At 40.8% G+C, this 27440-nt stretch overlaps 1 protein-coding gene across 3 annotated transcripts in view; it reads right to left on the reverse strand.

The window, feature by feature from the left end:
* TGFBR3 (transforming growth factor beta receptor 3) overlaps nt 1–27440 on the reverse strand; it is a 209094-nt gene that overhangs the window by 123343 nt on the left and 58311 nt on the right. For 2 of the 3 annotated variants that reach the window (XM_004378731.2, XM_023733421.1), the window contains one exon: nt 4463–4647. In XM_004378731.2, the coding sequence (XP_004378788.1) occupies nt 4463–4647 (185 nt within the window). Of the gene's footprint in view, nt 1–4462; nt 4778–27440 lie in introns of those variants that run through there. The other variant, XM_023733420.1, reaches the window with a different exon arrangement.

Genomic DNA, 27440 nt, shown 5'->3' on the forward strand with positions numbered 1-27440 from the left:
GACCCTGTAAGACAGAGTAGAACTGCCTTGTAAGGTTTCCAAGGCTGTAAATCTTTATGGAAGCAGACTGCCACATCTTTCTCCCACGGAGCAGCTGATGGGTTCGAACCACCAACCTGTCAGTTAGCAGCTGAACGCTTAACCACCGCACCACCAGGGCACCTCAAAATGTTAGAGAAGGGATGACTTATTATAGATCGTAATGCTGATCCTGCACCAACAACAAGCCGAAGAGAAATTGAGTTGGTTTAGTAAGTCCCTCACATTTGGGGATGACATAGTGAAAAACATCTATAAAAACCCGTTGAAACTCATTGCTGTCCAGTCAATTCCGACTCATAGAGACCCTATAGGACAGAGTAGAATTCCCCCACAGGGTTTCCAAGGAGCGGCTGGTGGATTTGCACTGCTAGCAGGCAAGCTCTTAACCACTGTGCCACCAGGGCTCTGAAAAACAACTATAGCAGTCATTGAAGTCAAAGCCAATTATGGCTAGGAGCCAGAGTGGCAATGCTTTTGCTAATTTGTAAACAACCACACTTATCATTTCATTTTGAAAAATATTTGCCTTTAATATTTGGTAGAGACATGTACAAAGGCTATTACCCTGAAATCATATCAGCTATGATTTTTAGCATAGACCATATAAATGACATATCTATAAAAATCAAGCTATCCTCTGAGAATAACAAAAAGATTTCAGTGTGTTTAGGTTGGAGGAAGAAACAATCTTGGTTTAAAAAAAAAAATGAATCAAGCCAAGGTAAACTTTATGGGCTAATTAGAACACTGGCTGGTCAATTGATTTTTTTTTAACAGCTTTATTGAGACATAATTCACATATCATAAAATTCACCCTTTTAAATTAAGTGTAAAACTCAACGTTTTTTAGTATATTCACGGGGTTGTGCAACCATCACCACAATCTAATTTTAGAACATTTTCCATTCCCCAAAAGAAACCCCATACTCATCAGCAATCAACCCCAATTCCTCCCTCCCCTTGCTCCAACCATAAGCACCCACTAATTTACTTTCTGTCTCTATAAATTTGCCTGTTCTGGACATTTCATATAAATGGAATCATGTAATACATGGTCTTTTGTAATTGGGTTCTTTCACTTGGCATAATGTTTTCAAGGTTCATCCATGTTGCAACATGTATGAGTACTTGATTCTTGTTATTGCTGAATAATACTCTATTGTATGGACATACCACATTTTATTTATCCATTCATCAGTTGATGGACATTCAGGTTGTTTCAATTTTTTGGCTATTATAAATAACACTGCTATGAACAGTCATGGACAAGTTTTTGTGTGGATGTATGTTTTCGTTTCTCCTGGGTACATACCTAGGAGTGGAACTGTTGGATCATATGATTCAAATGATTTTTTAAAACTGCATGGCTGCAGTAATGTATCTCCAGAGTCAAATATAGAGATGGTGAGAGATATTTAACTCTTCTCCATCTTAATAGCACCACCCACAAATAAACTTTCATTTTCTCTTTGTTATGACCCTGTTGTTCTGATACCATCCTCTGCCCAATCACTCTGTATAAGCAAAAGAGTCCGAGGTCTACTATGTAAGAGCAACTGAAGGCCAGATGACCACCACTTGTCTGTCGTACCACGGTGGTTTGTGTGTTGCTGTGATGCTGGAAGCTATGCCACTGTTATTTCAAATACCAGCAGGGTCATCCATGACAGATAGGTTTCACATCTGTCTCGGAAGAAGTACAGCCAGAATGCTCCCTAAAAGCACGGATGGCAAGACTTTGTCTCACTTTCTCTGGATATGTTATCAGCAGGGACCAGTCTCTGGAGAACATCATGCTTGGTAAAGTAGAATGTCAGTGAAAAAGAGGAAGACCCTCAATGAGATGGATTGACACAGTGGCTACAACAATGGGCTCAAACACAGCAAGGATTGTGAGGATGGTGCAGGACAGGGTAGCATTTCATTTTATTGTACATAGGGTCACTATGAGTCAGAACCGACTTGACAGCACCTAACAACAACAAGGCCAGACGGAATTTCTAAAAATCAGTTATCCAAACAATCTTGTTTCAAACAGGACTAAACTATAACCATCTAATTCTTAAAGGTTCCCAGAGAAGGAAATAATGCAATTTCCCTCAGTTTCAGAGAAGTATCTTCAAATCCTTAACCCAATCATTATCACACATCTACTATCCAAATATATAGGAATAAGAATAATGTTCAGGCTATAAAAAAGTTTTAGACACTGAATTGTACATGTAGAAACTGTTGTATTGGTATATGTTCTGCTGTGTATACCATATTCTCAACAACAAAAAATAAGATAAATTAAAAATAGTTTTAGATACTACCCTCCATTGACTTTCTTTTCCTCCTCACTGAACATACTACATCCCTCGAATGCTAGCTAATTTTACAAATCCTCAGTCCTGTCATGTCCCGAAATAAATTTCATTTTCATCTAACATAGTAAACACAAGTGTGGGAGAGTTCTGCTGTCATTCCGTGAGATATTTTTCTTTTGCTTCACTAGTCCTATCTGAATCTATTTTCAGAGTCAACAACAGTACCGCACAATTTAACATCAAGAATTTTCTGCTGTTGCTGCCTCTGTAGCAGCTTGGACTTTCCTTTCCTCCTTTGTTCCTCTGAGAGAAGCATATATAAAATGAGTAATTATTGCTGCTAAAGAACTGTTGGAGTCAGCAACGCTTCATAGGAACTGCATTTCCTTTCCCTCCCACCACAAACTCTCCCCCAGAAGTTAAGAATTAAAGACACATTACTGGGATAAAGAAAGCTGACCTGAAGTATGCGTTGCAGCAACAATGGCAAGCAACCAAGAGTATTAACAATAATTTCTAACGTAGCTCAAAAGGTTAGATGATCTGTCTTTGAAAAGCACAAACGCTGCACACTTTCACGAGATTAAAATCAGTTTGCTTTTCCTTCTGGACTCCTCATCTCTCCTGTTCCTACTCCCCCAAAAAGGAGGAGTGGGGGAGGCATATAAACAAATGGTTCTGGAAATTAACTTTCTTGACCAGAAGAAGAAAGCTCAAAGATAGATTTCGTTCTGCATTACTCTTCCTACACTTCACTGTGATCAGCGTTTTTGTGGTTTTTCTCTCCCTGGAGAGAGAATGCCTAAGTGATCGCATTTCGGACACACAGAAGCCGAAAAACAGAGTGACACTGTGCATTATCGTGTGAGGAAATACATCTTCCTAAAAGAAGCATGATGACCGTGCACCCACAATCTAGGTCATTTTTGAAAGGAAAGAGGAGGCCATTTCTTTATTAAGGGGATGACCCTGGGCAAGTGAGTTTTCACTGCAACCATTACCTTACCTGTAAAATGAGGATAGTAATAGAACTTCATGGGATTGGTGCAAGCATGAATGCTTCAAATAAGTGTTGAGCATGGAGTAAATACTGAGTAACTGTGAGCTTCTATCATCATCATCATCACAACCACCATCAGCCCTGAGAAGCTGCCTGGATACTGATAAGGGGCGACCCTCAGGGCTTTGTAAGCCACGTACAAGTACCGGCATCTTTACTCCAGAGTGTTCCCATTTCCCCCTCATTTATCCTACAGAAGCAATAGGTTCATACGACAAAACAAGGAAAGAAAAAAGAGGGCACAGGAGGAGGTGCGAAAGACCTATTATAATCATGGCGAAATGGCACCTCATTTTGTTTAGAAAATGAAATTCTTAAGATCATTCTTTCCCACATGGAGGCCAAGGGGAAGGGGAGAGCTGAGTAATCCCTAGAGAGAGAAGTCCCGTTGCCCTGTCCAAAGGGCAATTCATGATTCGAAATCCATCTCTCTTCCGTGTACGTTGTTTCTTCTTCCTCACTTCTGTTCAAAGGTCAGCATCCTCGTTAAGCCCCAGAACGGAAGAAAAGACCTCTTTGTTCATTAAAATTATCTTTACACCAGGATCACAACAGAGGGTCCTGGACAGAGCTGGAGAAAAATGTACAACAAAATTCTAACTCACAAAAAAAGACCTACTGGCCTGACAGAGACTGGAGAAACCCTGAGAATATGGTCCCCGGACACCCTGTTAACTCAGTAATGAAGTTGCTCCTGAGGTTCACCATCCAGCCAAATTATTAGACAGCCCCGTAAAACAAAACGAGACTAATGGGGCACAACAGTCGAGGGACAAGGACTAGAAGGCAGGAAGGGACATGAAAGTTGGTAATAGGGAACTCAAGGTTGAGAAGGGACAGTGTTGACATGTTGTGGGATTGTTAACCATTGTCATAAAACAATATGTGTACTGACTGTTCAATGAGAAACTATTTGTTCTGTAAACCTTCATCTAAAGTACAATAAAAAAAAAATTTTTAAAAAGAAAACAAATGGGCAGCTCCTGGAAAAAAAAAATTGTCTTTACAAACTCAGAGGAACAGTGGGTTGAAAGCTGACCCCCACGCCTACCTCTCTCTGGGGCTGGCCGGGCCCCTCATCCCCAGCGCGGAGGTTCAGGATGTGCACCTCCTGTGGCAGCCCCGTCGTGCCCCTGCTGGCGCAGCCCGACAAGACGGTGAAGCTCTCCATCAAGGCCTGCACGGGATGGGAGGCGTTCACAGGCGACAGTTCACACTGGGCCTCGGGCTCTAGACCTGCACAGAGAATCAGAAACACAAACCACTCAGAAACAACAATTAATTTGGCCTTCAAAACCAAATCAAACCCGTTACCATCAAGTTGATTCCAACTCATGGCAACCCCATGTGTTACAGAGTAGAACCGCTGCATAGGGTTTTCTCAACTGTAATCTTTACAGAAGCAGATCACCAGGCCTTTCTTTCGTGGCACCGCTGGGTGGGTTCGAACCACCAACCTTTAGGTTAATAGTTGAGCACAAACCATTCGCACCCCCCAGGGACCTAATTCTGCCTCACAGCTTTTCTAGATGATCAAAACACTGCCAACACAATAGAGAAACCTCTCTAGGTAAATTGTTTCCAGAACTAAATGGCAAAAAAGCTAGCCTATTCTTCTAAAACCCCACTCTCTCAACATTCTTTCGGCTGATTTCAACATGTATTTGATGTTTTAAACTCCCTTTTAGACTCACAAGTCATCAAGGTATTCCTCTGGATGAGGAAACCTCCCATTTGACATTTGTATTCATCTCTTCCTTCTCTTAGAAAAAAATCAGAACTACATGGAATAAATTGCATAAAGCCCCAATAATGTTATGCATAAAAAATATTAAATACCTAAAATTGCACCCAAAAAAGTGTGATACAGGCCCTAACTTTTAAGAGCCTCCGCCTATTAGAAAAAGTAAAACAAACTTACAAACAATGTAAGTCAAGATGTAATGAGGAGAGGCAATCAGGGTCAGAGTTATACAGCAAAGTTTGAGCCAACGGTCAGAAAAAAATTTCCCTAAAGAGGGAGAATATGAGCAGGGTCTCAAACAGAAAAAGTAGAGCCCTGGTCATACTTGGTCCCTGCTTCTCATTCTCTCTTCCTCTAATTATTCAAGTCTTAAATTTATATCCACCCATTCCTCTCCATCCCTACTTCCTATAGCCCTCATTGTCTCTGGCCCTAGACAACTACAAACCAGTTGCCATTCAGTCAATTCTGACTCATGGTGAGACCACACGTGTGTCAAAGTAGAACTGTGCTCCACAGGGCTTTCAATGACTGACCTTTTGGAAGCAGACCACCAGGCCGTTCTTATGAAGTATCTCAAACCATCAATCTTTTGGTTAGCAGCAGAGTGCCTAACCACTTGCGCCACCCAAGGGCTACTACAGGTCTTCCTAAAAGGAGCCTCAGGTCTCAAGTTCTCCAAGCCACCTTCCATACAAGCATATCCAGACCCAGGGGTCCTCAATTTTATGGTTGTTGCAAATGCAAATGGGCATTTCCTCTCCCTTGAGAACTGCTCACCCACTGAATAAAGCCTGAGCCCCTTAACATAGCACACAAGACCTTTCTTGATCTAGCCCCTTCCTATCTCTCCAGCCTCATCTCTCCCCACTCCAGCAATACCAGTTTGCTCACAGAACTCCAAACATACCATCACATTTCTTAACTTCATGTCTTTATTCAAGAGGTTTCCTTTGCTCACATTCCTCTTCCACTCTCACTCCACCCCCACAACAAACTCCCCATCAACCCAAGCTGAGGGAGATGCTCTTCCTCTGTATTCCCATACGTCCTCTGCCCATCTCCACTGTTTCATCAACCACACTATAACTACTTTTGCCACTTGTGTGTGACCTTCCTGAGGGCTGTCAGCTACTCGTTTTTGTATCCTCAGCACCCAGCACAGTGTCGTCTGGCACACAGCAGATGCTTGAAAAATATTTGCTAAGTGAATAAATGAATCATTGAGCTTAAAAAAAAAAAAAATGCCCCCCTCTCTGCTCTCTGATCAGTGGTCAGGGTATCATGGATTTTGCTCTTAAGAAACTAAAATGGAAAACAGGTTGCTACAGTGATAAGAAAATCAACCCTACTACATTTCAGCCTTGGTTTCACATTGACTGGGTTGATAGAAAGATATCCAGAAGAGGGAGGAACTGGCGGTACTTAATCCTTATACATCTCTATGAACTTGGTGTTATTTTCCCCATATGACAGCTGAGAAGGTAGAGATTAGGACTTGAACATACAGCATCCAGTAAACCACAACCTTCCAAGTGCAACCCAGATAAAAGATCTGAATGTACTAGCTTTTGTTTTTCTTGATTTTTGTATGATAAAGATATTCTCCAGTATTGCAGCCCAGGTCTAAAATGCAAGCACAGTTTAGAACCAGCCAGTCCTGCACCACCACAGCTATACCATAAGCAGACAGCCTGCCTGGTGTGCCAAGTCTATTTCAGGACTGACAAATAATCTAGGCTGATAATACCTATCTGGTCTGAAATGAAGTATGTGCCTTCTCAAATAATCACTGCCACCCTCTGGGTTGCTATACTATGCCCAACTGCTTTCCGAGAAGTATGAGGTGGTGAAGGCAGCAAAGGTAGGAGGTAATGAACGTACTGACTCACTAAAGCCACTCCCCCCACCACCCCGGGGGCAGGCTAAACAGTATGGGTGGGTGCTGCCTCTGCTGCTCTCCCACCTGCCCCTCAACAGCCACAGTGAGATGTCTGGTTTATTTCACAGCCCAGAGCTCCAGAAAAAGTCTCCGACTCCTACTTAGTTCTGGGGAGACATATGGGATATAGTTACTCTCACTGGGAAACCCTTCTGAGTTGGTTTCATAACCTCCTACCATGAATTCACAGCTTTCACAAATTAGGTACAAATGAAAATACTTTTCAGTTCCATTTTTATATATGTGTGCAAAGCTTGAGAGGACCAGAGTCCGACCCAACACACATCTGCAAAAAGCCTTGCAATCTGCTTGGCTTGCCCTCCTCCTCAGGGATGCCAACATCACCCATCAGGGTCTTCCCTAAATCATCACACTACTCACCTGCACATGGGGGCTAGAATGAAAACTCGCTGCAAACCAGAGGATACGCTCTTACCACAGACTGAGGGAACCAACGGGGAAGCCAGTGCTGAGGACAGGCTCTCCTTGCCTTAGCGTCTATATGTTCTCTGTCCTTCTAGAATCTGGACAGGGCACACCCCTCTCTATGTGCTGTACCCCTAGTCATGGGTTACACACATCAGTCCAAGGTCAAAGAGAAAACAATGTACAGTGCACGCTCCAACCAAGTGACAGGACAGGCATCTCTTCAGAGACCACTGGGGCCAATATTTCAACACAGTCAGTATAGAGTGGCCCTGACAATCTGCCACACTGGAGTAGTATTTGGTTTTTGAGGTTCCTTATTGAATTTTTTTCCCTCCAAGTTTATAAAAGAAAAAAAGGATACAACATATAATTAATCCATTCTTAAGCAAAAAAGACCCCCCAAAACCAGAAATTACTCACCTCCATCCCCAAAGGTATATAAGAAATAGTGCATTCAACAAATCAACACAATGGTCTAGTAAAAATAATAAAAGAAATTGCTCCCATTATTAAATGCTCACTCTGGGCTGGGCAGTACTGTGCTATACATCCTTCTAACACCACCATAAGGATGTGCTGCTACGTTATTTATCCTTGTTTTATAGGAGCTCCTTATATATTGGGCACATTAACCATTGCGATTATATATGTTAAAAGGAGCCCTGGTGGCACAGTCGTTAAGAGCTGGGCTGCTAACCAAAAGGCCGGCGGTTCAAATTCAACAACCGCTCCATGGGAGAAAGATGCAGCATTCTGCTTCCATAAAGATTAGTTTTGGAAACCCTATGGGGCAGTTCTATTCTGTTGTATATGGTCACTATGAGTCAGAATTGACTCTATGGCAACAGGTTTGGATTTTAGTTTATACTTATGGTTATAACCCCATTTGGGAATGTGCTGTCTTTGTTACGATAATGAGGCAAAATTAGTGTAGAACGTGTCTTGAGTCAATCTCTTTTGAAATATAAAAAACATTAAACAAGTAAGTGAGAGAAGCTGAGATGGGGGAAGAGAGATGCCAAGCCACATAAGGTCACCTGGAGCAGAAGCTCAAAAAGACAAGGACCTTCCTCCAGAGCCGGCAGAGAGAAAAAGCCTTCCCCTAGAGATGGCACTCTGAATTCAGACTTCTAGCCTCCTAAACTGTGAGCAAATAAATTTGTTTGTGAAAGCCACCCGTGTGTGGTATTTCTGTTATTCAGCACTAGATAACTAAGACAGAACCCCCTACCTCTTACCCTATACAAAAATTAACTCATGGATCAGCAATATAAGAGCTAAAACCATAAAGCTCTTAGAAGAGAACGCAGAGGGTGAATCTTCAAGACTTTGTGTTTAGCAATGGATTCTTAGCTATAACATCAAAACTACAAGCAACAAAAGAAAAAAAAATAGATAAAATGGACTTCATCAATATTAAAAACCTTTTGCATCAATGGACATTATCAAGAAAAAACAACCTACAGATTGGGAGAAAATATTTGCAAATCATATATCTGATAAGGATTTAACATCCAGAATTTATACAGAACTCCTACAACTAACAACAAAAAGACAAACAATTAAAAAGTAGGTAGACATTTCTCCAAAGACATTTCTTCAAAGAAGATACATGAATAGCCAATAAGCACATGAAAAGCACACGCTCAACATCATTAGTCATTAGGAAAACGCAAACTAAAACCAAAATGAGGTATCACTTCACACCCACTAAGATATCAAAAAATTGGTAAATAACAAGTGTTGGTGAGGATGTGGAGAAACTGGAATCCTCCTGCACTGCTGGTGGGAATGTAAAATGGTGCAGCTGCTATGGAAAACAATTTGGCAGGTCCTCAAAAACTACCACATGACACAGCAATTCCCCTCCTAGGTAAATACCCAAAAGAATAGAAAGCAGGGACTCAAACAGATACTTGTACACCAGTGTTAACTGCAGCACTATTCAAAACGGCCAAAAGGTAGAAACAGCCCAACTGTTCATTAACAGACAAATGGACAAAATGTGGTACATACATTCAGCCATAAAAGTGAATGAAATTCTAATACATGCTCAACATGGATGAACCTTAAAAACATTATGCTAATTGAAATATGCTATACAAAAAAGAACAAATATTGTATGGTACTCACTTATATGAAATATCTACAATAGGAAAATTCATAGAGATAGAAAGTAGATTATACGTTATCAGGCTGGAGGAGTTATTGCTGGATGAATACAATGTTTTGAAAAGTGTTAGAAATAGACAGTGGCAATGGCTGCACAACATTGTGAATATAATTAATGACACTGAATTGTACACTTAAAAATAGTTAAAATGACAAATTTTATGTTACATATATTTTACCCAATAAACAGTGATAGATTTAGGAGTAAACTGTAAGGAGGTTTGAAACTTACTTTGAAATATATCCAAAAATAATATGGATTGATTGACTGTGGGGATAGCTGAATAGATAGATATTTGAGAAAGTAACCATTGCAAAATGTTAATTATAGAATCTAGATATTCACCATACAATGCTTTCAACATCTCTGTATGCTGAAATTTTTCCAAAATAAAATGTTGGGTGGAGAGGGAATGCTTACAGAAAAATAAGGCCAGAAATGCTTTATTAAGAAATTCTCCCCCCAAAACACACACACGTCTAATTAGAGAGCAAATTACTATATTTAACCTCAAAAAAAAGTACGTTCCTTTGACCTAGAAATTTTCCTCTAGAAATTTATCTTAGGGAAATAACTGGATAACTGTGCAAAGAGTAAAGAATATACCAGAAAAAAAAAAAACAACTAAAACTTAAAATGTTCATCAATAAAAAATTGGTTAAATTTTGGTGTATACAAGTAATGATGCATTATATACCTCATTTTAAATGATGATATAGTTCTTCTTTCTGACAAAAAAATAATCCATGATGTTGTTTAAAAAAAAGTTGATGATATTGTTGTAAAAAAGCAGGTTACAATCCAGCATGATTTCAAACCTATGTATAAGTACACATATAGACATATGTCTATATATGGACATAACACAATTTTAAAATCTGAAAGACCAACAAAATGTTAATGGTATTATCTCCAGGTAAATTCAACATGACTTTCACTTTTCTGCATGCCCTTCTGCAGTTTCCACAATTTTTTTTAAAATAAGGACTATGTATTACTTTTATAACCAGAAAAAGAAGACAATTTCAATTTTGAAGAAAGGGGAAAAAAAGAATTCCTTGTAGAAATGATCAGCCAAAAGGATATGGTTTACCGTAACTACAGATATGATATATAGTAGGCATCTCCTAAGAGAACAGGGGCAGTGTGGGATGGGGGGGGGGGTTCATCTAGGGGGAAAAAAGACACTTTCACCAACATAAGAAAATGGCAATGTGATTTAATGACACTTTCATTAAAATATCTTTGAGAAAAGCAGGGATGGTTCAACACTAGAAAATACATCATGTAATACCATATCAGTAGAACAAAGGAAAAGAACCACATGATCATCTCCATGGATGCAGAAAAAGCATTTGATAAATCCAACAGCCTGTCTTGATGAAAATCCTAAGACTGAAATAGAAGAGAAATTCTTCAATATGATTCAGGGCATATATGAAAAGCCAATAGCCAACATTACACTTTTAATAGAGAAAGACTGAGAGCTTTCCCCTTGAAATCAGGAACAAGACGAGGGTGCCTGCTATCACCACTTCTATTCGATGCTGTATGAGAAGTCCTAGCCAGAGCAATAACACAAGAAAAAGAAGTAAAAGGTATCCAGATTGGGAAAGAAGAGGTAAAACTATCTCTATTTGCAGATGATATGATCCCATATACAGAAAATCCCAAAAGCTCGCAAGAAAACTTCTAGAGCTAATAGAGGAATTCAGCAAAGTTGCAGGGTACAAGGTCAACAAACAAATATCACCCGGTTTCTATACACCAGCAGTGAGAAATCTGAAAGAGAAATTAGAGAAACAAATCCATTTACAATAGCATCTAAGAGAATAAAATACCTAGGAATAAATCTAACCAGGGACATGAAGGGCTTAAACAATGAAAACTATAAACATTGCTGGAAGAGATTAAAGAAGACTTAAATAAATGGAAAGATGTTCAACGTTCATGGATGGGAAGACTTAATATTGTTAAGACGTCAATATTACAAAAAGCAATCTATAGATTCAATGTAATCCTGATAAAAATCCCAATAGCTTTCTTTACAGAAACAGAAAAACCAATCCTCAACTTTATATGGAGTGGCAAGAGGTGCCAAATAGCTAAAACAATGTTGAAAGAGAAGAAGAAAGCAGAGACTCAAAAAGAGACTTGTACACCAATGTTCACTGCAGCACTATTCACAACAGCCAAAAGGCAGAAACAACCTAAACGCCCATCAACAGATGAACGGATAAACGAAATGTGGTACATACATAAAAAGGAGTACTACTCAGCCAGTAGGAGAAACGAAGTCTTGATACATGCTACAGTATGAATGGAGCTTGAAGACATTATGCTGAGCAAAATAAGATAATCACAAAAGGACAAATTATTGTATGACCTCACTTGTATAAAAAGACAAAAGGCAAATGTGTAGACCAAAGTTTATTAGTGGTTACCAGCGGTGGGAGGGAGGGGGAAAAGGGTAGTTAACGGTGATGGAAAAACCTCATTGATTAAGGGTACGGTTGCACAGCCAATTACTCTAATTGCTGTCAATAAGTTGTACACCTGTAAAAAGTTGAATTGGCTAAAGTTGTGTGATAGATATATTTACAACAACCAAAAAAAAAAAAAAGTAGCTGCTGAGGCTGCTTATATACAACCTAACAGCTCGTGGGATTTGGTTCCTTGGTCTGGAGGTTTAGAGTCATGGTTTCATGGGACATCCCAGTTAACTGGCCTAATCATGTGTTTAGTGCTTCTGTTCTACCTCTTAGTTTGTTGCCTGGGGTCTTCAAAGATTCAAGTGGCCATCCAAGGCACAATTTGTCTCTATTTGCCTGGGGCAACAGAGTAAGAAAGACAATCAGGGACAGGAGAAGAATATGGAATGTGTGGCTAATTGTCTCCATGAACATCTGCCTCTTTTGCTATGAGAGTGTCTGGCTACCATTACTGAACATTTTGGTCAAAGAAAAATAGACCATAGAAGAATCCTGATCAAAAGAAGGAAAACACAGAACAGAATTTCAAATTCTCTGGAGCCACAGAGGGTGGATGAACCCCTGAAACTACTGCCCTGAGATAATCTTTAAACCTTAAACCAAAAGAATCCCCTGAAGTCATATTAAAACCGAACAACAGTTTAGCTTAACTAGCAAAAAAGGTCTACCTTGAGCATTATGCTCTTTTAAAAACTATCTATATGGGATCAAACTGACAACTGCAACTTGAAATATTAGATAGGAATCTTAGGGGGCAGTGAGTTTATGAGTGTATGAGTGAGGAACAACTCAGAAAAGGAGGATGACAGTGGTTACACAACTCAAAGAATGTAATCAATGTCACTGAATTGTACATGTAGAAATTGTTGAATTAGTGTATGTTTTGCTAAGTATATTCCCAACAACAACAACAAAATAAACAAAATTTAGGGGAAAAAAAAAAAATTTGAGAGGCACTAATCTCCTGCTAGCTGCTCCATCCTCACCTTCCAAGTAAAAACGCTCCATGCCCTCTGGACTCCCATACAGGACTCCATCCTCTCTCCATAGATTTTATCAAACCTTTCCAAGGGTTCAATGACCACTCTTTTGTAGAAACTCTCAAACTGACAGGTCCAGCTCAGACTTCTTTTTCTAATCTCTGAGATGAAATACTCAACAGCTTCTTCAGCATCTCCATTTGCTTGTCCCACAGACACCTAATCTCAGCATGCAGAACTCAGGATCTTCACCCCTCCAACCTGCAGTTCCTCCTTCATTCCTGCCCTCAGTAAATGGCACCAGCATCCACCTAAGTACTCTTGGCAGAAATCAGAGGGTATCCCCAACATCACCATTTCTCTCCCCTCATCCAATGGATTCTCTCTCCAATCTCTCAACTCTGTCGTCTTCTCTCCATCTCCACTACCACCACCATCTTTCTTGCCCCCAAGAACCTCTTAACTCTCATCCCTACCAAAATGTCCTCTACAGAGCAGCCAAATTAACCTCAAAAACATGAATCTGATTATGCCTTACTGATCATCTCACTGCTTTTCAGATGAAGCCCAAAAACCTCAATATGACCTACAGGGCCTTTAAGATCTGGTCATGCTTCCTAGTCTGGCTTCATCCCTCATCACCCTGGTACTTGTTCATTGTGTTTCAGCCTTTCTAGCTGAGGCACAGACCCACTAGCTGTCTCCAAATATCAACTGTCCCCCTTCTTTTTCTAAATGTTAGCCAGGCACATGGTCATCCAGAATTAATGCTATATTTCCCATCTCCACCTTTAGCTAGACACTGCCACGTGACCAAATTCTAGCTAATGCGATATAACCAGTGGTGATAAATGCAACTTCCAGGAAGTATCCTTATGAAGGGAGGAAGAAGAAGTGTCATTCTGCTCTTGCCTCCTGCTCTTCCTACTAGCTAGAATATAGATGTGATGGCAGAACGAGAGCAGCCATCTTGGGCCATAAGATGCTGAGGAGGGCCAAGTATTAAGTTATCCAGGTCCCTGATAAACATGGAGCCACTAGGTGAGTTCTGGATTGCTTTTTTTATGTGAAGCACATGTAAACTTTTCTCATATTTAAGCCAACGTTACTGCGGGTTTTCTGACACTCACAGCTTAATCTATCCTAATTAATATATTGATCTTTTTTTAGTTCATCAAAGTGTCAATCTTCTTCTCCTCACTGGGGCCTCCATATGTAAAGTTTCCTCCAGGAACACTTTCCTCATCATTCCTGTTCCTCTCCCTTGCTCTGATGTGGCAAATTCCAACTCATTCTTCAGATTCTCTACGAGGCATCCCTTATCTCTCTTACTATAAATTATTGTTACTGTTGTTAGCTGCCACCCCGCCAGCCCCCAACTCCTGGTGACCGCACGCACAGCAAGATTGGCCTGTTGTGATCCACAGCATTTTCACCAGCTGATTGTTCAGAAGTAGATCACCAGGCCTTTCTTCCTAGTCTGTCTTAGACTGGAAGCTCCACTGAAACCTGGATATACATATTTTTTTCATACTCTCGTGGGTAATTTTATAAATCATAGCACTTTATGTGATTTATATAATTATTTGTACAATTATTTAATATCAGCACCCTCCCAAAGACTTCAAATACCACGAAGGAATGGAAACTTACCTCAGCACAGTGCCTGGAACACAGTACCAAACCAAATGAGTCAATTCTGATTCATGGCAAGCCTATGTGCTTCCAACCAGAACTACACTCCACAGGGTTTTCTTGGCCGTAACCTTACAGAAGCATAGCACCAGGCCTTTTCCATAGCATCACTGGGTGGATTTGAACTGCCCAACCTTTTATGGTTAGTAGCCAAGAGCAAACTGTTTACACCACCCAGTAGGCACTCAAATATTAATGAAAGAAAGGAATAAAAGGGGGCAAAGGGGTAGGAAAAGAAGAAAGAACCATGAGGTAATCCATGTTCATAGGATTTCATACCAATAGGAGGCTGTCTATCCTAGAGGTCCTCCTTTTACTCTTAACCTAATATCAAAACTTTCAATCTTATACTAAAGAAAAAGAAAATCAATCATGAGATAAAGGAGGTGGCATTTTTGGTTGTTAAGAATCAAAGTCCAGTTGGGGCTTCCCCCACCCTCAGTGGCCAAAGAAGGCAAGAACACAAACCTGTTTTTCTCCTTTCTTCCCAAACACTCATTTGACAAAGACCTTCTCTCCAGGTGGCAGGACAATCACCTGCCTTCCCCATCAACACACCCACCCCCAAGCTCATCCTGCCACCTTCTGACTCAGACCCAAGCGTTCCTGCCCCACCCCCCTCAGCCACACGAACCCATCTTCCTCCTTCCCCTTTGGCCTCATAGTGGCTCAATAATTTGCCCACACTATGCCAGACACATCTCCATTTAGAAAAGCTTCCACCTGAACACAGGCTCTACTACACAGGCCAGAGGTAACAACGTAGCTATGACTCTCACTTGACCACCACAGAGCCCCAGTGCAGCACCTCACAGCCACAAAGGCTCAGAAACCAGGAAAATATGCTCCGAAACCCTGTCTGATTCATCTGCTAACTTCTGTGGTGACCTGTGAGCTATGGAGATGCAAGTTTAGGCCTTCACTGACAGCCTCAGGAGGCTGGGAGGTTCTCTTGTGGCTACCGCTGGAAACCCACAGTCCTTCCCTTTTCTACACCACCTCTTTCCACAGTTGAGAAGCAAGTCAGCAACGTGCTCTGGTCACCATCCTAACCAGCACAGCAAAAGCTACTTTACCACAGAACTATAAGGAACTACAGGGGCACAAATGATAAGAAACGCTGGCTGAAAGCACCAATATTCATAAACACACATTCCCATTAACCTTGCACCATACTTTATAACTAAAAGGCATTTTCACAGAGACTTTATCTGAAGTCTCACAGAAACTCTACAGAGTAGGTAGAACAGATATTATATTCCCATTATACTGATGGGAAACTGGAGTACAAGCAGGTTAAGCAAATTGTTCCAAGCCACAGGGCTAGGTGCATATTTCAGTAAAGTGCTTTCTGGCAGTACCACGCACAGATTCACCTCCAGGGACACCTCACTACTGCCTTCTATTCTGAATATTTCTGTCTATTCCTGGCATCTAGTACATGCCGGTCCAGGATTCTTTGGGGGGATAATATTCCCAAAGAAACTGAAGTTTCCTTTGGCCTCAAAGTCTGAACTGAGTTTATCTTTCTCCACTGGCTCCTCAAGAAATCTGATCTCAAAATCTTACTGGGTGTTTGGTTGTATGTTGTTTAACTGTCCTCCTCTCTCCTGACCTGAAATCAGGCTCTGTTCTTCCTGTTTGGTATGACATGGCCCCTGTTCACCTTCCAGACACTACTTCTATTGACTAAAAACATTTACTGACCTAGAAGACAGCACAGATTCAAGTAAACCCTGTGGTGGGAAACTCACCAGGTGGCCCAGACAAGCCACAAGTCGGCCTCCTTCACAAAGCAGGGCCCCTCCACCACTCACTGTTCAGCAGCTGGGCCGCCTGAGGCAACACAGTGAAGCGCATGGTGGGAGGCTAGGCCTCCACGTGGGTGATAAGCCAGGACTTAACTCTTCATGTATATGGTTATCATTCTCTGCACCCTGAATTTACCTGAAGTCTCACAGAAACTCTACAAAGTGGGTAGAACAGATAGCATATTCCCATTATACTGATGGGAAACTGGAGTACAAGTCAGTTAAGCATTTGTTCTAAGCCACAGGGCTAGGTGCATATCTCAGTAAAGTGCTTTCTGACAGTACCACGCACACAGACTCACCTCTAGAGACACCTCACTCCCGTTCTGAATATTTCTATCTATTCCTGGCATCCAGTACAGGCCTGTGCAGCATGTATATATTGTTTCTAATCTTATAACACCACTGTGAAGACGATGCTAAAACCCCCATTTTAGAGAGGTAGAAACTAGGGCTCAGAGAGGCGAAATAACTTGCCAAAGGTCATTCACTACCCGTAAATGGCAGGGTGGGATTTGAACCCCGGTCTATCAGGTTCCAAGTCCTGACTCTTCCCCTCTTCCCTATGACAAGGCACTCCCCACTTCTGCCCTGCTCTTTCCAGTCCTTGGTGAACAGATTTATTGGGCAAACATTAATTCACAGCTGGAGGGAAAAAAATGGATACTTGTAACTTAAAAAACTTTATAAACTTAAGAGAAAGCACAAGCTCATTTCTCATTTTACCAAATGTCTTTTTCACTGTACTTGCTTATCTGGACACATGGGAAACGTCCCTGAGATCTGGCTTTAACATCAATGTCTAAACTCCCAGTTCCACTTAAAGAAAAAAAATGCAAATGAACTCACCCTTTCATTATGTTCTTTAGCTGCTACACAGCATTCCAATCTCAGTTACAGAACCCCCACATCCACACTGGCTATAGGCCAGCACCAAGACCTGACAGAATGCAGACAGAGCATTTGGGAACAGATGCATTTGCTGCACACACTTTAAATTTAATCTGTCCCAAAAGAAATTATTAATATCACACCTCATGCAACACAAGGCAAAATATTTGACGGGCAGGGCATTGTTTGGGGAAGGTAAAATAAGTAATTTTCACATTTAATAAATGTGATCCTTAAGTACTGTAAATATCAATGCATTCCAAGTTAACACAAACATCTGGTACCTATTCCACATAATTTCCAGCGTGCTGATTCCCCATATCACCCAGGGTACTAACGAGGAAGGTGTGTTCAGCTGTAATAAAAGTGGTAAAGATACAGAGGGAATCAAGGGGTAACATTATAGCGTGGGACCAAGACATCGCAGTGGGGGGATTTTATACCAACAACACTATTGGCTAATAGGGTTTCTGTTATTGTCCCACAGGGAATTCTGCAATGCTGTCAGCTGCAAAGAGGGACAAACTCCCACAGATTGTATAACTGGACACTGCAGGACTATTCTGCCCTTGAGCTGAAAACCCCTTCTACCCCCATGAGATGCAAGAATCTGTAAGGAAGGGCACCCAAGATGATTTCTCAGCCAATAGCACTGCCTGGCTCTAATTGAGCTTTACGAGAGGGAATGTTAAACAATCACCAGGATATGATGCAAAAACAAAGCTCCAAGGAAAAAACACCTGGAAGGCTGTGAGCTCCCAAGCGCCTGAAGTGTACACACCATATGCTCGTGTTTGTACTGCCTCAAATTACAACTCCTTGGATCTACAGCCCCTCGGGGATGGAGTTGGGGAATGTACGTTAAACTCCAAAGGGGGCCTTTCTACCACTGCCCAACCTGGGGTTTTCAACAATAAAGCTTGGCAAAAGAATCCTAAACCCTGTAATATGGATTTCTCAGAAAGAAAGAGCCAGATGTTTCATTAGCACAACTTCTTAAGCATATCTTATCATAGCTTCTTCGTCCTCCAAGTGGATATCTAAATCCAAACCTTCCTCTCGACAAACCAACCCTCTTCCAAGAAGTCAACTGCCAACTTGTTGGGCCAAAAGCCAGTGCATATTTGTGCATTGTTGTGTTGAAATCATGGTGCAACCACGTTCAAGAATCTGTGTTCGAACTGTGTTTTTAAATGTTCAAAGGGAAATAATGGGCAGAGCGTCTTTAAGAGGCTACATTCTCAGTGCTGGAAAGTGTCAAGCACTCATTTTAGGCAAGATACCATTACATAACCTAGAAGTGTCAACAGAAGGGATTTATGTAGCTCTGTGAAGAAGTGTTGTAGTTGTGTTTTGTTGGTATTTTTTATGACCTGAAGAGAAAAGGCAGCAGAATGAACATGTCCCAGAAGTCACCATTTGGCATAAAAAGAAAAAGTCCCCATACTAGAGAAGGAATACTACATCCAAGAGCTGAGTTTTAAATTCAGATCTACCACTAACTAGTTATTTGACTTTGTTTCTAGGCTTCCCATTATCTCTCTCTCACTCCACGACAGACTTGACTTCTGTATCAAATGGGACACTATACATTAAAGTGCTTTACAAATTTGAAGTAGTACTAGAGACACAAAGTCCCCTGGGGGAAGGAGAAATAAAATAAGTGAATGAAACGTTTTCTCCAGCTGAAAAATGTTTTCTTTATGGGCATTGGAATGATTAATAAACTATGTAAGATAAGTTGTTCTTATACTACTCCCTAGCCATTACTCCCTCAAAATTATTTCTAAGAATTGCAGTGTGAAGATTTAAAATAAAACTCTGCACAGCATTAGAGTAAAAATTCCTGTTCCCTGAGCACATTCTGGAAGTACAACTCCCAAAGGTGAGAGCAGCCCACGCTTCTGCCCCCAGGGAATCCGGGCAATCCAGAGAGTAATTTGATATCACCTTAGCTGACTTTCTTCTGTTTACTTTTGATCTGTAAGATGGGTACTTGTTCCTGTTCTTCTGACAAGAACTAAAGGAAGCTGGGAATAAAGTGAATACTGGCTACAGTATTCATTTACGGAGAGGTTAGAATTTGTAGGACATTCTGGCTTAAATGGCTCGGCAAAGAGACCCAAGAACAAATCTGAAGGGTTTGGAGGACAGAAAAAAATGGAATCTGTTTTTTCCTAACCCCATGAGTTTGAGAGACACAAAATAACTGAAAGAAAGGGCACTTCTATATTAAAAGGAAAATGTTTACTTGATCTGGATTCAAAATACTAAGCTCAATTTACCTATCTCATCAATTAAAATTATAACCTAACTCCTACCAATGCAATATTTTATGGCCAAATTACCTTCCCTGCCTTCACACAGAGGTGCAACCTGTAGGTCTAGAAAGCTGCTCCTGGTTGACTCTGAGAAGTGGTAGCATCACATCTGTTCATTCTCCCAGACCTGGATTTATACCTAAAACAGTCACTAAACTATAATCTTCTCTTTTTTACAGCTAGCAAAATGGTGTCTGACATGGGAGAAAAAAAGATGGGAGAAAGAAAAAAGAACACGGGCAGATGTATGGAGGTATGACACAAGCTGCATCGGCCTACCCTGGGACTACACAGCCTCCGGTTAGGGCTGGTGCACAGGGTTAGGGGAGACAGTCAGTGGGGGATGGTCAGGGAAGGACAGAAGGGAAAAACCACAACTGCTGGGGAGTTGAATCACTGCCTGTAACTACTGGTCCTGATTACAGATAGCAGACAAAAGATTAAAAAAGGAAAATCTACAAACTTGGTTTGGTCATGCAAAAATATTACTAATTACAGCCATGTGTACAAACTGGGCCATGAACTGAAATAGGTTCACTTTATGGATTTTACATATAATCAAGGTACTCAACAGTCCATTGTTAAGGAATACAGGAGATGCTTAGCACAAATGCCAAACTACCAAGCATCAATGTATATGTCAAATCCAATTACAATACTAAACTACATTCCTTCCTCTTCAAGCTACCTAGCTCGCTGCTCAGGTACTTCTAACCTTGTTAGGAGGGAAACTAAAAGCTGACGATTTGTGGAGAAATCTGTAAACACCTGGTCACTTGTGTTCTCTTGCTTCCTTCAGAGAAGCTAAAACGCTCTGGAGAATCCACAGAGCTGGTATTTCCAGAATGGGTAGCAGTTATGCGACAATGAAGCAGCACCATCAATAGACCTATTCAGTGTAGACTGGGAGACACTGGGCCTTAGAGAAACGGAAGGCTTGTACCCAGCAAAGTCGTCCCGGCCCAGAACCACATTTTTGCACCTGATTCAATTCAGAGACCCTTTAAGCCTGTTATACCTATTATACTTTTCCTTCATAGCAAGTGTAAAAACGGCGTGGTGGTATCTGGCCTCCTCTGATTTCACAAGGAGGAAGGAGAATCAAGATCAACAGCCCAAGGCTGATTCCTATGAGACAGAGGTCAGACATGCCTCCTTGCTCCGCCATCTTTATCAATTCTGACACCAACCGTCCCTCCCACGGCACACTCTACTTCTCTGCTGAGTTTGATAATTCATTGCAATGGCCACACAAAACTCACAGACAATACTCACAATTATAGGGTTTATTAGGGAAGTAACAGGTTACAACTCAGGTTCAGGAACACTCAGGATACAGTTCTTCCATCAGGACAGCCTCTTCTCAGCCATGCCCACAGGCAATCCTCTCTCTGGCCGTTGGCCTCTGCCCTGCTCCAGCAAGTGTTACAAAGCTCTTTTAGCTCTGCCAATAAGTGTCCTGAGGCACCCCACTCTGCCAGTAAGCCTTGGCTCAAAGGCGCTCAGCTCCAGCTCCGTGGGTCAGCAAACCTAGCTCCATCAAGTGCCCAGAGGCACCCTACTCTGCCAGCAAGTGCCCTGCCCAAAGGCACTCAGCTTTCTCTCTCTGGGAAGCCCACTGTGCTGTCTCCTGCCAGTCTCATGGTTCTGCTGCTTCTGCTGCTGCCGTTTCTCTGCCACTGCTTCTTGCTGTCTTCTGTGTTACAGCTCTCTCTCTCCTGGGTCTAGGAGGGTCTCAGCACAGGGATTCCAGTTCTAAAGGACGTGCTCTGCTCCTGGCTCTTCTTCCTTGGTGGTGGTGAGATCCTATACTTCTTGCCTCTCGGCTGGCTCATTTTAAGCCTACCAGGATGGCAAAACTGACCAATTCTCTTGGTGGGCCACAATTACCTTATCTGCATAGTCCCACCCAGACCATGGCTATAAGGGCCATATTAAGTAATTCATTGCATCTCAGCAAGTATCAGCTTTTAATTATAAATCTATTGTTCCATTTATATTTGGACATGTGTTTGTGTCTCCTCTACTTAGCTGGAAACTCCTCGAGGACAAGGACCATGTTTCTTTTGCTTATCCTGTACCTCAGTGTTTGCGACCATGCCTGGCATGTGGCAGGCATTCATAAACACCTGTTCAGTGATGAATTCATTCGTCACACAAGCAAAACCCAAGCTCCTAATTCTCTATGGCCCATGAAACCAGTCTCCAAGGTTTATATCTCAGCCCTGCCACTTTTTAGCTTTGTAACGTAGAGGCAGCTACTTAACCTCTGCATGTCGCCATTTCTTCATCTATATAATGGGGGAATAATAACAGTATCTGCTCTACAGGATTGTTCTTAGGACTAACTCATTTTTATTATTATATTACTATGATTATTATTACCATCTCTCCAACTATGGGATACGTTTTGGAAAAATGCTTTTTAACTTGTCTCAACCTCCTTTTACATTTACCAGTTACCGTAGAGTCGATTTCAACTTATGGCAACCCCACGTGTATCAGAGTAGAACTGTGCTCAATAGGGTTTCCATGGCTATGACCTGTCAGAAACAGGCCTTCCAAGGTGCCTCTGGGTGGGTTCAAACTGCCAACCTTTTGGTTAGTAGTCGAGCACTTAACTCTTTGTGCCACCAGGGCTGCCTCCTTTTCATTAGGAATCATAGAATATTAGAGCTAAAAGGAACCTCACTGTCACCCAGACAGGTTAAGAGACCTCTACAATGCCACAAACTAATTAGGAAAAAGCCTTTTCTTCCAAATCTTTCCTAGTTTTCACACAAGTTCTACCACAAGTTCTGGTCCTAGAGATGCAAAATTAATGTACTAATACAGGTCTGACCAGGATCCCCAGTTTCAGTGGGCTCTACTCCTAGAAAATTCCTGATTCAACCATAATGTCATGTCTTATATATTCCTTTATCATTTTTATCATTTCACCCTACTCTATAGCATGAGCATAGTCCCTGGGTGGTGCAAATGGTTAAGCGCCTCGACTACTAGCTGAAAGACTGGCCGTTCAAACCCACCCAGTGGTGCCTCAGAAGACAGGCCTGGCGATCTGCTTCCAAAAGCTCATGGCCTTGAAAACCCTATGGAGCAGTTCTACTCTGCACACATGGGGTTGTCATGTAATGGAACTGACGAGACAGTAACTAACAACCGCAACTGTTTATATACTCAACTACCTCTAGAAAGAAAATTGAGGGGTTAGTAATAAAAAAAAAAAAGCAAGACACAGACCTAGAAAACCGATTTCGGCTGCTAACCAATTAGAGCAGATGTGGCAAAAGAGAAATCTTACTAAACACCATAGCCAAACGAAACTACTGCATTTGAGTACCAAACCTAGCTCTGAGCTTCTCAGCAGCCAAGGTAAAAGAGAAAATGTGATGCTTACATAGATCTCATAAAAAGGAAACATGTCAACCCTTTTCACAAAAAATTATTTTTTCTAGGTCTGAATTTAAGAGACCTATAATCATGTAAGGACCGGTGATTTCAAGAGTCATTTTACAGAAAGCGTAGGCGCTTAACTTTTCTTACATGGCATTATGAGAGTATACTCTCTGCAGTGTATTTCATTCCAAGTTCTAAGCAATTCTCTTTAGTATGCACAAAAACTCCTTTTCTAGAATTACAAGCATCTTCTTTCACTTTTTACACCAATAATTTGCATTGATGTATGTATGAAGGCAGGAAGCAAACTGGCATTAGTTCACTAAAGGCATTTATTTGGGGGATTTTGTGATCTCAATTTTTAAAAACATGCCATGAAATAAATCAAAAGTTTTGGACTCTGCTGCACTGGGTCAACAAGCAACTTCTGAAAGGATAAAATCTAAACCAAGATGTCATTTTAAAATAAAAGGCTAGAAAAAATATAAACAGAGTTATCATTTTAATAAAAGGCTAAAAGCAAGGGGGTGTGATTCAATCAAATTGTATTTACAGGTAAATTATAAAATAAATTACCACACTGTTGTTTCATAAACTCCCAAAAAATATTGAAAACCAGGATAAATGAGATACCTGTTCCGAAAAACATCTACTGAGCATGCTTATGACAAAACTTCACACACAGTAAAGTACTGTAGAACACACATCTGCATATGACAAAGCAACCTTTCAAAACAGATGTGTCATATGATGTTTCAAAGCTGAACTTTTTTTTTTTTTTAAGTTTGTCACATTCAGTCAAAGCAATTTCTGTTTTTCTGAAATCTGCGTGTTACTTTGGGGAAAACTTTTCCTCAGTGTTTTTCCACTCTGGATCAACTAACTCCTCTCTTTTCCTCCCAAGTGAACCTTCGGAAACCACTCCGCCGGAGGTAATTCACCTCTCCTCACATAGAGAGAAGCTATATACTTTCAAATGGTCAACCTGAAAATAAAATCCTTTGCATGTCAATTCCTAAAACAAAAAGGGCTTTGTTGCAAGATTTGCCCAGAAAAATGGACAGAAGCTATACTAATCCATTATTTAAAGTAATAATTCCTTCTTTCAATATTTCATATCATACTCCCTTCTTCCCACCTCAGTTTATCTGGCCCAAAGAACTACCTTACCACTACACGATTGTTCCTAATCGATGCAGCACTGACTGGTAATCAGATATTTCACATAAATCAATTTTTTCAAATAACTAAGGCTTTACTCCTTTCAAGAAAAAAAGTGACTTTAGTGATTTTTTAAGAGAAATCTACCTGGAATGTACTACATACATAATTCCTTCCTGGCCATCTTAAATATTTTGAGCATCCTGAATACTACTTGCTATATTTTTTCCTTGAGGATGTAGGGTCATCATTACGAATACTACTTAGAGTTTATTAAAGCTCGGTGTGGTATTTCAGCTTTTGTCTCTATTATCAAATGGTCCCATATTTCTGTCTTTATACTCCTGCCTATACTTTCTATACTTCTGCTGTTTTTCTCAACTCTGGCTGCAGGCCTATATCTCTGCCTCAATCAGTTTGCCCATCACAAGTCACCTTTTACACTCAGTTCTAAGTCAACAAGCTCTGGATGAGGGCCAGAAGGTAGCTTCCTGTCCCACTTATAGAGTAACATATAGAGTCTATTTTGACACTTATCTTCTTTGTATGAGGCATTGGGGGTTCACTGGTAGAATTCTCGCCCTCCATGCAGGAGACTAGGGTTCTATTCCCAGCCAATGCACCTCATGCGCAGCTACTACCTGTCTGTTGGTGGAGGATTATGTATTGCTATAATGCTGAACGAGTTTCAGCACAGGTTCCAGACTAAGCCAGAATGGGAAAGAAAGGCCTGGTGGTGAAAATTGGAAAATCAGCCAATGAAAACCCTATGGTCTACAACAGTCCAATCCACAACCAATCCTGGGGATAGCACAGACTGGGCACGTTTCATTCCATTGGCCATGGGATCCCTACAGGTTAGGGGCCAACTCGACGTCAGCTAATAAAAACAGCTACGTCTTTTTTGTAACTCACAACTTTTTGGCTTCCTTCATGGCTGTGTTCCAGATGTAGGTACCTGCCGTAAAACTGACAATGTACAATGATATTAGTGACACTATACACACCAACCTAATTTGCATGGCAAACTATCAAAGAAAGTGAAGCTTGTGCACTAAGAGTGAACTGTTGGGAATTTAGTTCATACAAAAGCTGTGCTAATGCTAAAAGCTCTATCGTCCTGTTGCTTCTGGGACTTCAGGCATTTTAGAAATTCTATCTTTTTAGAAGAGGAGAAAACAAATATATGATTAGGCCTGATAAAGTTCTCATGGAGCTCTTTTGCTTCCCCAGGATGAAGGGGTTGGACTTCCACATCCCAGATTAATTACAAATTTAACATCATTTGCAAATTCTGCCATTGTAGTTCCTCAATGGAAGCTGCATTTGCCATTCTTCCTTCACTCTCGCAACAGTGCTCGCAGGCACGCTTCTGGAAATCAGACATGCCCAATAGTGGCCTCTGTTCCAGGTCAGTACAAATGATCTACCCCGTACTATATAGTCCAGGGCAGGCTATAGGCTGGAAAGTGCCATTTCACAAAGAAAACACACAACCAAATCAAAACCAGTTGTAGTCAAGTCAATTCCGATTCATAGTGGACTCATGTGCTCCACAGGGTTTTCAATGGCTGATTTTTTGGAAGAAGATCTCCAGGTGTTTCTTCCAGGTGCCTATGGGTGGACTCAATCCACCAACCTTTCGGTTAGCAGCCTAATGCTTAAAAGTCTGCTCTACTCAGGGACAAACACAATAGGACCACTCAGAAGCTCCTCAAAGTTACAGTTATATCATTTGCAACTTTCTAAAATCAAGTCATGACATGGGATCTTTCCTGCCTTCACACTTTAGCTAGGACAATTAGAATGCACTCTTTGGAAAGAATGATTATGTAAGGAAAGGCATATACTGAGGACTAGTACAGCTTCCTGGATTCAACGAGTCTTCTTTTTTTTTTGAGATGAAATACTGTTCCTTTCCCCCTCAGAGATAGCTCATAATTTATCCTAGATTTCAACTTTTTTACTGTAAAAAGTATAGGAAATTGCATGGAAACAATGAATGGAAGTGTACTTTTTTATCAAACGAGAACAGGAAATGTTCATAGTTTATAGTAAAACTACACATTTGAGCCAAAGAGAAAAAATAAACTACACTCTTTTAACTTTTCCCCTCCCCCATCCAAAAACATACACGAACATACAGAACTGATAACCATGAAACAAATTTCAACAGTGAGGAAAAAAATTAATACTTACACCTTCAAAAATACGTTTCCCCAAATTACTTAATGAACCTCTTCAAACAGGCCTACACCTACTTCTATTATTGTATGGCCAAAATGAGTCATAATAAAACTTTGGAATATTAAAGACAATAAGTGAGGAAATTCCAGAAGATATAAAAACTATTTCAGGGAGCCAAAACAGAACTATATTTATTTTTCTATCCAAATGCATAGAAATGAATAAACCAGCAAATAAAACAGGCACTCGTAAAAGTAAACATGTATCTTCTGGCTGCAGTTCTACAACATAAGGTCTTCCAAATTTACTACCTCCTCCATACTAAAAAAATGATTTCCTTAAACAAAGTCAACCTCCAGCACCCTCTAAGTTGTAAGAACCTCATCGACACCGTATTTTTTAATCTGTAGCAGCGAACACATCAACTGACACACAGCAGGCACTCCATGTATGTTACAGAAAAGGAAAAGGCCATGTTTAATTCTCATTCACCTTAGATTTAGTCTGGCCCCGTCTAGGATATGGCTCCAATTCCACTAATGACATATTATTTGACTGAGTCTCAGTTTTCTCATCTTTAAAACAGGGATAATACTTGTCCTGGCTAATCACCAGGGTGTTTATGAAAACAAATGAGATCATGCATTTGAAAGTTCTTTTTTTTAAATTATTAAATCAGAAGTTCTAGACAAATATAAAGATATTACCAATAAACATAAGAAAAAAAAATCCTTATCCCACCCCACACCCCACCCACCCACAGACACAAAAAAACTCCACAACATACAACGTCAACCTTGGGGA

The sequence above is a fragment of the Trichechus manatus genome, unplaced genomic scaffold (genome assembly GCF_000243295.1).
Source record: "Trichechus manatus latirostris isolate Lorelei unplaced genomic scaffold, TriManLat1.0 scaffold00058, whole genome shotgun sequence".
NCBI lineage: Eukaryota > Metazoa > Chordata > Mammalia > Sirenia > Trichechidae > Trichechus > Trichechus manatus.